This window comes from Oryzias latipes, chromosome 4 (genome assembly GCF_053564925.1).
Source record: "Oryzias latipes strain Hd-rR chromosome 4, Olatipes_Hd-rR_3.1".
Lineage (NCBI taxonomy): Eukaryota > Metazoa > Chordata > Actinopteri > Beloniformes > Adrianichthyidae > Oryzias > Oryzias latipes.
The window spans coordinates 5,248,851-5,262,814 of NC_136240.1; the positions used below are offsets into that span (position 1 = coordinate 5,248,851).

At 41.5% G+C, this 13,964-nt stretch overlaps 1 protein-coding gene across 8 annotated transcripts in view; it reads right to left on the bottom strand.

Annotated features, from left to right (window-relative positions):
- usp24 (ubiquitin specific peptidase 24) overlaps nucleotides 1–11,360 on the bottom strand; it is a 30,027-nt gene extending 18,667 nt beyond the window's left edge. For 2 of the 8 annotated variants that reach the window (XM_078945605.1, XM_078945603.1), the window contains exons 1-18: nucleotides 10,891–11,360; nucleotides 8,271–8,439; nucleotides 8,095–8,180; nucleotides 7,865–8,008; nucleotides 7,584–7,706; nucleotides 7,452–7,487; nucleotides 7,296–7,361; nucleotides 6,442–6,507; nucleotides 5,988–6,062; nucleotides 5,741–5,899; nucleotides 4,796–4,910; nucleotides 4,609–4,712; nucleotides 4,381–4,488; nucleotides 3,552–3,647; nucleotides 3,228–3,389; nucleotides 862–954; nucleotides 251–358; nucleotides 19–168 (exon numbers count right to left, since the gene is read on the bottom strand). In XM_078945605.1, the coding sequence (XP_078801731.1) occupies nucleotides 19–168; nucleotides 251–358; nucleotides 862–954; nucleotides 3,228–3,389; nucleotides 3,552–3,647; nucleotides 4,381–4,488; nucleotides 4,609–4,712; nucleotides 4,796–4,910; nucleotides 5,741–5,899; nucleotides 5,988–6,062; nucleotides 6,442–6,507; nucleotides 7,296–7,361; nucleotides 7,452–7,487; nucleotides 7,584–7,706; nucleotides 7,865–8,008; nucleotides 8,095–8,180; nucleotides 8,271–8,439; nucleotides 10,891–11,169 (2,139 nt within the window). In that variant the 5' untranslated portion in view covers nucleotides 11,170–11,360. Of the gene's footprint in view, nucleotides 1–18; nucleotides 169–250; nucleotides 359–861; nucleotides 955–3,227; nucleotides 3,390–3,551; nucleotides 3,648–4,380; nucleotides 4,489–4,608; nucleotides 4,713–4,795; nucleotides 4,911–5,740; nucleotides 5,900–5,987; nucleotides 6,063–6,441; nucleotides 6,508–7,295; nucleotides 7,362–7,451; nucleotides 7,488–7,583; nucleotides 7,707–7,864; nucleotides 8,009–8,094; nucleotides 8,181–8,270; nucleotides 8,440–10,439; nucleotides 10,581–10,890 lie in introns of those variants that run through there. The other 6 variants (XM_023953986.2, XM_023953984.2, XM_023953985.2 and 3 more) reach the window with 4 other exon arrangements.
- Between the last annotated feature and the right edge of the window lie 2,604 nt (nucleotides 11,361–13,964).

A 13,964-nucleotide genomic window follows, 5' to 3' on the forward strand; every position in this document is an offset into this window, starting at 1 on the left:
ACTTAGATACACACACACCTCTTGATAGGTGTATCTCCCATCCACCAGAGTTGAGCTGGAGAGGCCATTATTACCAGAGGCAGTTACAGCGAGTCTATGGCAGCACACCAGGGATCCTGTGATCAGCTTGACGATTTCAAAGTTCTTTTTCAAGTCCTGGATGATGCTCTGTGGGGGGAGGCATGTACAATTACCACAGAGAAAGCTTTTCAGCAGCATAATATGCAGTCATATAATGTGTTGGTGCTACCTTGTCTTGCTTTTGATAGGTCTGCTTGATAAAAGAACGGGTGATCTCATGCAGCTGCCGGAGAGCAGGAACAACCCAAACGGCCTGAGGACTGCTCTGCTGAGACGCCTGTTCAATCACAGAGAAAACCCTCACCAAATCACAAAGAGGGAAGTCAAAACCAACAACAAAAACACCAAACTCAGACCCTTTTCACTTCATCAAATCACATTCTTCCCAGACTCATCGTTGTTGAAAAATCAAAGCTTCAGAACATGAAAGGAAAAAGAAAATCAGTCATGGAAATAAAACTCTGAATTTGACTTTTAAATCTATTCATCCATGCTCCTGATTGCAAGAGTTTGTTTTCACACGTGCAGCATCCCACGCATGGCTCAGGCAGCTTTCACCAGACCAACATCAACCCCACCATGTCGTTATTAGTAAGAACTAAAGAAGAGGAAGATCAGCAAACACCTAGTTAAATCATTTCCCTTTCAGACTGTGTTAAATGATCAACCCTTTACCAACAAGAGGCCTTTGTGGTCTAAACCGTCATGATTGAACATCAGTTGGGAAGCAGCCAGATTAAAGACAGTGGAAAACAAAATCTGATGGGATTATTTTCTTACTTTAGCCAAAGAGTTAGATTTCTTCTTGCCCCAAGTGCCAATATGAAATGAGCTTTGAGTGTCGCTGCCTTTACTGTCCTCCTGAGTGTAATTCTAAAGACATACATTTCATTTGAAGATGGACACTTGAACAGCACTGTGCACACACCCATCAAACAAGTGAAACATGTGAAGGTGGCAGCGTTTGTTCAGCAGATACAGTCCCGCTGGGACCCAGCACGGATGCACATAAACACGTCTGCCAGCGCACACACAGAAGCAAACAAACACAAACCTAATGACAATGACACACCTTTACCTGCACGACCTGCATCACGTCATGGTAAAAAAATGACTCCTTAAAGTGTTGATGGCATTTTAGTTTCAAACGATTAACGCTTGCTCTTAAAAAACAAATCAACATTTCCGTCCGGTCCAACACCAAAGATTTTCAAACATGATTGAAATTAATAAATTTTGGTCTCAATTACAAAAGGGGTTTATTCAGACATACCTTTGGTTTGTCTGAAGATGAATAACCCCTCTTGTTAAAATAAAATATGTCCAACCCAAGAGGCCCTCAGCTCTCATCTGTTTGCCTAGCTGTTGGACAGGACAAGTTAAAAAAAACAAAAAAAAAAAAAAAAAAAACAAATCAACAATTTCCCATTTGAAGATGTGCCATTGAAATGAACTACAACTAAAGCAGTTATTAATATGACTATAGGGTTAATAATAGTAAGGGTAACATTGTTCTGTACATTCAAAAAAAGGCTTTAAGAATTTAACAGCCACATTAGGTCAGCTCTAATACTATGACACACTGATGAGTGTTTCCTCCTTAAGCACACAGTCACACCTTAAGAAGATAAAACAAATGTTTTGAGAAAAAAAAAGCACCCAAAAGCCACTGAATGCATTTGACAACAGTGTAACCTGAGAAACTCTCCATTTCACAGATTACTGATCCAGTGTTTGTCTTCATCACAAGAGCCCCCTCTGCAGGGGTCACAGGGGAAGTTTTTCAGCAGCGTCTTTCCGGTTTATTTACTGAAACAGCAGCTCTTCCCTGATGTGTGTTCCCTGATTCACTTGTCTTGTCTGAGCATTCTATCCCCACCAAAAGTATTCATGTAGATGCAGCAGCTCCTGGAATTTACCCAACTCATTTACAATGCACGTTTGTCAATGAAAAGTCTGTATAAATGTGTGTACATGTGCGTCTCTTGCTTTTGTGTTCAAAACTCTCACATTCAGTCGATACTAAGAAATTTTTAAGACTGTTTTTGTTCTCTATGTATAAAAGTACATGTGCTAATCTTAGTACATGTCTTAGTATTGGGTACATGGCCTAGTATTGGGTACATGTGCCAGTATTGGGTACATGTGCCAGTATTGGGTACATGTGCCAGTATTGGGTACATGGCCTAGTATTGGGTACATGTGCCAGTATTGGGTACATGTGCCAGTATTGAGTACATGGCCTAGTATTGGGTACATGTGCCAGTATTGGGTACATGTGCCAGTGTTGGGTTCATGAGCCAGTATTGGGTACATGGCCTAGTATTGGGTACATGTGCCAGTATTGGGTACATGTGCCAGTGTTGGGTTCATGAGCCAGTATTGGGTACATGGCCTAGTATTGGGTACATGTGCCAGTATTGGGTACATGTGCCAGTATTGGGTACATGTGCCAGTATTGGGTACATGGCCTAGTATTGGGTACATGTGCCAGTATTGGGTACATGTGCCAGTATTGAGTACATGGCCTAGTATTGGGTACATGTGCCAGTATTGGGTACATGTGCCAGTGTTGGGTTCATGAGCCAGTATTGGGTACATGGCCTAGTATTGGGTACATGTGCCAGTATTGGGTACATGTATCAGTGTTGGGTTCATGAGCCAGTATTGGGTACATGGCCTAGTATTGGGTACATGTGCCAGTATTGGGTACATGTGCCAGTATTGGGTACATGTGGGTACATGTGCCAGTGGGTAGTGACAGTTCAGTGTAAACACTGTATGCTGAATGCACTAATAGTGCGTTTGAGAACGCGGGTCACATATGCCCAATGTGAATATAGCAAAACAGACAAAATATAAAACACAGAGCCTTGTGATGACGTGGAATAAGCAGAACGTTGAAGACATTACATCAATACCCTATACTGTACACATTTCTGATTTAAATGTCAGAATGAAGCTCCCAAAAATCTGCCACATCTCTAAAACAAAAATTGTTTTCGATAAATAAAAAACTCTTTAAACATTTCCAGTTATCGTAGTAATTTTACAGGCTTGTAAAATAATCTAAAAGTTACCTTTTTGTGTGTGTGTGCACAGAGAAATGGCAGTCAATCTAATCACTACTGTCCTTTGTGTCTCACCTTCTTAATGTCCTCAATACATTTTATGATGTAACTGCGTTTGACGGTCTCTTTGACAGCATACGCGTCACTCAGGATTCCCAAGTGTTCCTCCAGAGCCTGCTGCACCAGACTGGTGGGCAGGGTGGGAAGGTGTGCCAGCTCCCACAGCACCTCCAACACCTGATCCATACAAAAGCACACATCCCGTCTGACTGACAACATGTACACATCTGAACACAACTTCCTTCCCATGTTTGCACATTAGTTAGCCAAGATCACAGGCTGTATTAAGAACATTTGGAGCACTTGTGAAAGCATTTTACACAAATGTACCCAACATACCTTTCCAGTCGTGGCTTCAGAGCGAGCCTCCCGGCCTATTCTTCCAATCAGACTCAGCAGTTTTTGCCTGACGCGGTCACTCTCAACCTCCCAACTCTAAACAACAACCATACATGTTAGACAGGCTTGTAAGATTATTCCCACCCTAACCCCTAACTACTAAAAAACTATATATATGTAGTGCCCTGAATTTTAAAAACAATTCGGAAACCATGCTCACTGCTTTATTTTTTAAACGTTTATATGACGTCATCGATTTCACAAAGTGAAAATCGCAATGATATGAGCGTTTTGCGACAGCCATTTATGAATCTACTGTCTTCTGAAGATGAAAACGCTGATTGATCATTTAAAAATGACATTTAAATACATTGTTTTCAAAATATTGTTAAAACGCAATGCATTGTGGTTATATTCCTCAATCTAGTGAGGATCGATGCACACTGGTGTTTTGCAGAGACTTGTGGGAAATTTCTAGGGCACTTGATTTTGGAATTGTAGAGTCGGACAGCACTCCGAAATGGACTATGGACACCAGCTGAGTGGTCTAGAGGAAGAGTGTCTGCCCTGAAGCTGGAGGCAATAGGTTCAAACCCTCTTCTGGCTCCTAGAAAAAACGCTAAAGATGGCGCCTTGCGTGACACTCAGCATAAAGGGGTTGGGGGGGTTAAACCGGAGCATGGCTGTGGTTGCAGCCCCCCACTCCCTACAGGGGGAGGGGTCCAATGCGCAGCACAAAATTTTAAGACCTAGGTGTGCAACAGATGATGGCATTTTAACTTTCAAAACACTGCAGGTGATCCATTAAGGTTTTACTGGTGGTACCAACCTTCTGGATGAGGATGAAGAGATGGGTGAGCTGATCGAAGCTGAATTTGGCAGCAGCCGCAGCAATGATTGTATGAATGTTCTCTATCACCGTAGATGACTGGCCTGCCTGGAAAAGATCAAAAAGATCATTTATTTCTTTTGAGACATGAGACACGCATTACTGGCTGCCAGTTCTAAACTAAACAACTTAAGAACGCACACGTGTTGTAATTGTTTTGTTCCTAACCTGTATTTTCCAGATCTTGGAGAGCTCGTCCAGCGATAGTTTACTGCCCAGGAGCTCAATGATTCCCTTAATCCTCTCACAGTACTGAGCTTGATCAATATTACCTGGAACAGGAAGCATTTAAGCAACACCTCAACCCAAGTGAAAGCTAAACACTTTATCTTGGTGTCTCTTTAACTCTTCTCACCTTCCAGCGCTATTGACAGGACAGAGTTCTCCACCAACCAGTCCAGCAGTTTGTCCGTGTCGATGGCGTTTTTCACACTTTTGGACACTGTGCTCTCCTCAATCAATTTGGTCACCTGCACCACAAAAACAGACAGAAGTGACATGATAAAGGACAAACCCAGCGGCGTAGCGATACATCCATTTCCTTCACGGTAGGTTTATTTTACCATAAGGTAAAAATGACCAAGTCCATCACAGCAGAGAGCACACACTGATATCAGCAAAAACTGATCAGTTGATCTTTGGATTCTTTGGATGTGGAAAAACAACAGTGGGCTGAACTTTAGGAAACTAACATGTGAATGGATTTGACATTCATTCTAGTTTACTTGTTTTTTTGGACACAGATTTCATTTCCACTTGATGATCTGGAAGAAATCCAAGAATCTGGAAAACTTCACTGTTCAGTAGCAGGAATTTCTGTCTGAGTCTCACTGCTGGAGGTTTTGGACAAAGATGTTCTGGATCCATTTTAGAGCAGAAAAGCTGATCGCCAAACACAGATGATGATATGAATCAAATCGCCAAAAGGAATGGTTACACTCCTGAACAAAATCCTGAATCATTAGATTCACTCATGACTTCAGTTTGAAGAAATATTAACTTCTTTATTAAAATCTCACACAGACCAAAGTTTGTTTGGTGATGTGCTTAAGAAAAATACAAGTAACATAACTAGTAATTTCACCAGAATGAAGGTGGAAATTTAATTTTGAATTCTTACAAAAGAAAAACTAACTACAGGCAGCTTTTGGCTTCCTTTATATTCCTTCAGGGGTGAACAAAGTCATGGATTTGCTCAGAGAAGATTATTGATCCAATTTCAAAGGATCTCTTCAAACCAGACCCTAGAGATGATGTTCCACACATTTCAGCAAACCCCTCAGAATCCACAGCAACTAACCTCTTTGAGAGAGTTCATTTTAGTGGAGAAGTGGGGGGTTTTGAGCATCCGCAGCAACGTGTCCAGCCGCAGGTCGTCCACCACAGCCACCAGCTCCCTCTGGAACCTCATGCACAGCAGCTTGATGGCTGACAGCAGCTCTGGGATGCTCACCAAACGCTAGGATGGAAAGAAACATTACAAACACGGAGATCTTGAGAAAAGGAGTCCTAATTCTGCTCCTGCAGTGAACAGGTCTAAACAACACCTTATCTTTGAGGTCCTTTTCCTCCAGGTTCTGCACATACGTGATCATCTTGTGAATGACTGGATCAAGCATAGGCTGGAAAAAATATCAACATGAAGTATGTTCAGAAGAGAAAATAAAACTGCTGAGGCAGCAAACACAAACTAAACTGATCCTTTTAAACACTGGACCAAGTTTAAATGAGGAAAAGAATATTAAAAAAATAGCGATGGTGCTAAAATCAGGGGGAAGTCCAAATTTATTTAACAAAGTGTTAGTTTAGTTAATGCCTCATACATCTATGTATATCACTCCTACTTGAGCCAACATCATGATGAAGGCACACCAGCTTCTTCATTATCCTTTAATAAAAAGTTAAATCCTGAATTCTTTCAAACACTTTAAAATCTGTTTTCTTACTTGACATCATCAGTTTTGTTGTTGTCGTCAGGACTGATGTAAAAGACTAGCTCACCTGGACGAGGCTCGAGTTCAAGTATTCGGCACAAACTCCAAGAGGCTGGACCAGAGCGGACACAGACTGCACCGAAAGCAGGAGATCAGAGAATGCAATGAATGTTTGCCACTAGCTGAAAAACGAACAGCACTTCTAAAAACCAAGACATTGATGAAATCAACCAAAGCTGTCGAGCTTCCTGCATGATCTCAGGCATTCATGGACTCTTTTTATGGTCTAAGGTGTTTGGGTGAGTGGCTTTCTTCTATTTGCATTTGAACATGATAAGCATTTAAAATTATTTATTTTTCGTAGCTTTCAGCAAAAACTGAAACTCTGACTGATTTGAACGTGCACTCAGTAACCTTAACTGACGTCCTGCTCAGTGTAGACAAATGGACGACATCCCATGCACTGGATTTACAGGCATGTCAGTGCACACTGAACACGCACCGCTGAGGTTTCTGGACGGGTCTTCTAAAGGCAGCGTTAGTACGAACACAGAACAACAGAGCATTTGGGCCATCATGCGTGTGGGGTTGGCCGGCAGGTGAGCGTTACAGAGCAGGAGGCAATAAGAGAGACATTTGCCCCTGTAGAGGAGCTTTGAATGGACCTTTTGGATCTAGCTGGATTCAATCTGATGACTAAACCACGTGGCACCAAAATAAAACTAAAAGCTGCGTCTTGGTGATGCAGACCAGAAGGAGTAAGCATGGACTTCACGACACCACTGTGCTGGTGTCTGGGTTAGTGGTGCCCCAGCACAGATGGATAAGAGGAGTTTTAGAGCAAACGACCCCGTCACATTGTCGATCCCCAACGGTCCTTTTCCAGTCTAATAACACTGGATGAACGGCAGAAGTTCTTACAGCAATCTCCACCTCCTCTGAGTTCAGCTTCGTCTGGATGGCAGTGAATCCTCCTAATTCTCCAAACTTCACCCCAAAAACAGGGAAAATTACAGTTAGGATTTGAAATAAGACCTAGGCACAATGCAGAAAAAAAGCAAACTAGTAATTACTCACTCTGTTAACCAAGTCAACCAACCAACCGTGAGGCTCCTGAAACAACAAATCAATCAAGTCTTCAGCATGCAGGTTTTTTGACAGCTACTGTGTGTCAATCACATAGCGAAAAGCCATTTGTGCTGAAATTACCTTCTGATAGGTGTTAGGAGAGACAGCAAACATGTTGGCTTCATCCCCAAAAACTTCCGCCCAGTTTCTCTGACACGCCTTCATGCGGTTCTTGAAATGGTATTCATTATCAGGGTTCAAGGCCTGCCACACAATTCAAAGAAAGAAAACAGTTCATCGCATGCACAGCAACGCAGGCTTTGCCTTTACATCAGCTTTTAAACATCATCCAGAGGATCTATTTCACCGTGGTTTAATAACAAAGTTCTTTGACAAAATAGAAAAAAAGTGAGAGAACCCACCATAGTCAGAACTCCCATCAAATTTACGGGTACTGGGTCCTGCTTCACCCTCTCAGCTACCAGCTCCACCAGCAGCATGAGCATGTTGTAGATCCCCTCGTGAATCTCTGTGCCCCACTTGTGCACGGCGCTGCTGGTCAGCAACTGGTGTGCACCGAGCAACAACAACAAGCGTCAAATAACACACACAAATGAGCACAAACGTCATCCGCCGCTCTGCTAAAACTCACCTTTTTAAAGGCCTCGGGCATGCACCGATCCATAAACCGCTTACAGTTTTCATCGGCGTCGGCAAGACCTGACAGAGAGCAAGACGCTGAAGCCATTTATTAGAAACACAGACGGCCAAAACAACGTGAAAAACGCCACACACGGACACAAAGTTAGCCAACACGCTCCTGCTTACCGTGTCGTGCCAGGCAGGTGGAGGCGATCAGACACTTGCCCAGGGACTCCTCTCTTTTGTAAGGTATAGACCAGTGGTCGGTGAAGACGCGACTCTCCAGCTCATACAGGTTGGTGGTGGGAAACTCCATACTGCCGCCAGAGCAGTTCCCATTCTCATCGTTGCTTCTCTGCGACATAGAAAAGACAAACAAAGCCCCTAAGGAAAACCAAAAATATGGGTCACACAAAAGCTCTCTCGCCGTTTTAAGAGAGGGCACCTTTCCAGAGTGAGCTAAAAACAGAAGACCTCTGTAATCAAGAGTCAAACTTCCCTCTCTCTGGAGCTAAGGATGTCGTAGAACTGACTTCTAGCAGTGTGTCCTCTCTGCATCACTTCTATTCATTTGTTTCCTCCTCATCTTTAATGAACAGTGACATCTCTTCTTCTTCAGAACTTCAGAGTCTGAAATCTTGGGGTGTGTGCTTTTAAACTCAATTGTGAGTTTTGTCTCACAATTGAAGGTGATGGTCTTTGACTGAAGGTCAAAGCTGTGGGACAGGCCTTTTTAAAGAATTGGCATATTTCCAGTGGGGCTGTGAAAGCTCTCATTACATCTGAATGACAAGAGCAGATGAGCAAGGCAACCATCAAACCCTGGAGAGGCCAAAAAAAAAAAAAAAATCAACTTAAAGCACGTTGGTTTTCACAGAGCATCTGGGAAACTTCTCCCAAACAAAACCTTTAATGATGGAGCGTTGGAACACGTTCCAGTCTTCTGTACCACATTGGAGTTATGGAGCGTCCGGTTCAGGACTGCTACTCTCCTATTAGCTGATGGACGTTTCCAACCAACATGTTTTCTGTTATCATGAGTGAACAGACGACAAAGGGAGAAACACGTGACCCTTCCATCTACACAGGAAAAAGTCAAGAGCAAAGCTGCTACTGAAGTTAACAGAATTATAGCGAAAGACATAACAAAGAATGTGAGGCAGGAAGAAGCAGCAGAAGAATCAGGTTTCATTCATCTGATCCAGAGGAAAATTCCCAACTAGACTGGAGCTCTCACTCTTTCTGTGAAAGTCCTTTGGACCTGATGTTTCTACAACACATGAGTTTAACGTGAGGATTCACGGGCTGCCGGGGCTTCAGGGTCACAACACAAAGACAACTGAAAAGTTACATGTGCTTATTTTTTGCTGTCATCAACTGAATGGGATGTGTATACTCCCAAGATGCACGTTTGGGTGATCGTACATGTACAACTGCTAGGTTTTAGCGTCTCATGACATCAAAGCCTTTAGAGATATTTCAGAGGATGGCAGGATTGGGTGGGTAACTCAGCACCTCACTGTTACTGTGCACTCACATCCCTCTTGGGAAGAAGCTTTGCAATAACAGCAACGTGTCTGTGTGTGTCAGGGAGACGACAAGCTATATTTAGGAACACAACACGAGTCCAAAGACTGGCAACGGGCTACGAGCGCAGTAAACACTGTCATCAACCAGAAAAACGAATGCAGTTTACTCATTTGTTCTGCAGAATGCCACATCTTTGACAACGTCCAGTCAGTGCCTCTGGTTTGTCATGGTTGGTTGGCAAACAACAACTTTCAGCTTTCAACTTTGGGAAGTTGTGTTTCCTACAAATACTCCTCATCCAAAGAAATAAAACAAGTGTGGATCTTTAGGGAACGGTGGGCTTTTGTGATTTGGGACTCCAACATGTTTCAAGTCAAGTTGATTACGAAGGCATGGCTATGTTGTCCTGGTAACAGTGTATATATGTGTGTATGTGTGTGTATAGATGGATAGATAGATGATAGATAGATAGACGGACGTCCGTCCATCCATCTATCTATCTATCCCTCTATACACACACATACAGATAATGTGTCTGTGTAGTCCTTTAGTGTGAATAGCCTATGCCGCTTTTGGACTCCAACCCATATCAACACAGAAAACACAGAATCCTGTTCCCTTGACACGAATAAACCTGACCCAGACTATCTGAACCTACAATGACAGCCTGTCTGTGTTTACATAAACAGCAACAAGTGTTAATAGTACTAATAATATTACAGAAGAAGAGCAAAAAAAAAAGGTATCGAAACCGGTTTCTGGTATGATTATCTTCCTCTTAATTTCTACTGAGGATGGCTAAAACGTGACAACCTTCAAGTCTACCTGATGCTAATGTCTGTCACAGAACTAGTTGGCTATTGTCAATTCTGATCGATAAATCTGATGAGCGGGAAGCAGTCGATATAGTTCCACCCGGGACAGCTCCGCGCTCCGACCCCTGCTCCTCCTACTGAACTGGCGCGGTTCAACTGCACTAACGTTGCTAGCAAGCTGCATGCTAGCTCGGTTAGCTTTGAAGTTCAAGACAGGGGTCCAGCTTGAACGTTCACGCGCCTGTTCACATGTCATCTCATGTCTGCCCGAACAACCGAATGACGCGTCGCGGGACCGGAAAGCCTTTGACCTCCTGCTGTGAGTGACAGCTTGGAGCAGGTAGCACCGGAGGCGCTAAGTTTGGCTACAGGAAAGGGCGAGCCCAATCTTTTGCCTTGCGTTAGCCCCGCTCTTCTCTGCTCCTTCCGCCGATTCTGGTAGAAAATCCCGGTGTTCCTACCTCGCCTTCCACAACATCGTGGTAAGCTGGAGGGGGGTCAAACCCACCCTTTCCAGTCCGCCCGCCGTTCTCCCCCTCTCCGCTGGAGCCCAGCCCGGGGGAAGGCCCACTCTCCATGGGCTCATACCCATACCCGAGTCCGGGGCTTTCATTCGTTAGTAGCGCCACTGCCTCGTTGATGTCGTTCTTCGCCAGCCGGAGCGCTTTCCTGATCACGTCGGGATCCGGGAACCCCATACAGAGCAGCGTCGTTATGTGCTGCTCCTCTTCGGTCTCCATTTTTCAGGTGTCTCGGGCTCCTGGGTTAGTAGTAACAGGGTGTTTGGCACGGCTGTGTGGCTCTGCACGCCGCCATGTTTACAGTCCGCCGCTGCAACTAGCCTGTCACGATCTGCTTCCCCAACAGCGCCGACACAGGTGTGAAGACGAAATCTGCACGCCACGAACCGGAGGAACCCACTGTGTGGCGCGTGCACACGGCGGGAACGACTCTGTCAAAGCTATACGTTAATGCTGTGGCATCTCACGTGAAAAAATAAATAAAGATTTAAACCTGAAACGAGTTTTAACTTGAAACACCCAAAGGCAAAACCACAGATTGATTATTTTTAAATGTTTTTTTAATGTATGTATGCATGTTATGAAGATTTTAAATTGGGATGTTTTATTTATTTAGAAATATTAAGTACTTTCAACAAACCTCACTATCGCCATATGAATTTTCTTATTAAACACAGTGTAGCCATCCGTGTTTTTCTAAAATTATATTTTAGGTTTGACTTCTGTCTAGTGAAAACAACAAACTAAATAAAACATTTTCAACTTCCGGCATGTGTTTCAGGTGGTTTAGCAGAGATTTTTATGCCGGATACCCTTCCCAGTACAACCCTGTTTTTTCAGACTTGTGTCATTTCCCCCCCCCCCCTCCAACTTTATTAAAACGAAATGTTAATAAATCAGCAGAACACTAAGAGAATAAACGGAGGGAGGTGGGTAAAAACAAAAAGCATAAAGACAAAAAATAATGATTACTGAGCACATTTGAGTGCATCAGTGACAACATATTAAAAATGGGGGAAAAATTCAATGTATCACCATAGAAATTCAAGTTTTAATAGCTTTCAAATTTTCTGAATTTTTGAGAGATTCCCTGTATTATTTTTTTTTACAGCTTCGCTGTATTTTTTATTTCACAAATGAAAAGACGTAAATCAGCTATCATCCATGGAATTTGGCTTAAAAAAATTCAAGTTAAGTAAATAAACGTCGCTGCTTTCAATTAAAAAAAATGATTATATATAAATAAATAAATAAAAAACATCATGAAGTATTTGTCTTTCCAGTAAGTTTAGTACACCAGTCCAAAATGTTGTGTTGCATGAACAGGTCCAAAATTGATTTGTAGCTGTTTCCAGATGAGTAATGCAGATGGAACTTCTTCTGGTGTAAATATGCTTTTGAAATCTGTGCTGGATAAAACATTTAGTGGGAAAATATTTATATAACAATTAAAAAGAAATTTCTCTTATCACATTAGTTGAAAATATTAATACATTGTGACTACATAGTTAGGCAGTAGTGTGAAGGATCTTGTCCATTGACTGTATGCCTATAATATTTAGGTAGAGTAATTATGACGTCACCCATTTAAATTTGCCTCCATTCTGGTTCTAATCAGGTGAATACAATTCAGTTGACAGTTTTCTGCGACATTTTTTTTAGAACATCAAAAGATGACATACATATTCACATGAACAGAACAGAAAGAAAAAACACGAGGAAAACAATAAAATACAACAAAAAAAATATGAATTGGAGTCTAATACAAATGTCAAAATATCATATAATACTAGGGATTGTCATAAAGCATGTTATCTTCAATGAAAGTGAACAGTTTTCTTGCATTTTTGTTTTTCAGAAGTTTTAGTGATTTAAAATATAAGCAGATCTCTTTATGAAATGTATTAAAAAATGGTTTTAATTTTAAGAATCTGCTCTTATGAATAAAAATTCCCAGATATTATTAGTGTATTAATTGCCCCATCAAATAATTTATCACCAGAAACTACTCCAAATATTCTGATGTTTTTGTAATTGAATAGAAATTGGAAAGGGAAACTTTGGGCAGCACCAAAAAAAAAAAAAAACAATCTTCCCAAAAACTGCTACAATTTATACATTCAAAAAACAAATGATCAAGTCTTTCTATATTGAGATTGCAGAAAGAACATTTATTTTCTGGAAAACCAAAGTGTACATATAGTAGTTCCTTGCATGGATAAACAGCATTATTGATTTTAGAATGGATTTCTTTGTATTTGGGAAGAATTGGATTTTTAACAAACTGAAATATTAACTTGCATACTTCCTCTTTGTGTAATGCTGTGACATAGAATAATTTTTGTAAGATGTTGGAAACAGTTCTTTAACAAACAAAGATTGTATAAATGAGTTTGAAAGTTTTGAATTAGGCAATTTACCATCAAGTAACAGAGGTGGAAGCTGAACTTGAACATTGAGAACCAGACTGGAGGACATTTGGATCAAAGTCTGAAGCTCTTATCACATCGTTATATCGTTTTTTATCATTTAATTTAAACGTACTGGAAAAAGTTTCAAATGAAATAATGTTTCCATTATCATTCATAATGTGCAATAATTACCAAATACTGTTATCAATCCAATTTTTGTAAACAATTGTTTTGTTCCTACATAAAATAAACCAACAGTTCCATATGGGAGTGTTGTATGGACTAAAGTTACATTTGAATACGAGTATCCAGTACAGTAACACCTGCTGATAAGTAGAAAGTTTAATAGGAAGTTTTCTGTAGTCAAAATCACATTTTTTGAATGAAGTCAATACCCCCTACATATTTCTCCCATTTTGAAGAAAAGACCTGAGCCAGTTAATTTTAATCATGCCATCCAAACTTTCAAAGTCTGTGGCTTTAAAGTTTTCTGTTGCCATTTGGGAACCGGTCAACCTCATCAAGCTTCACTTGGTCTGTCTACATTTCTATGGCAACCACTCTCTCCAATCAGGAGTGAGCATGTTAGAAGACCACACCTGC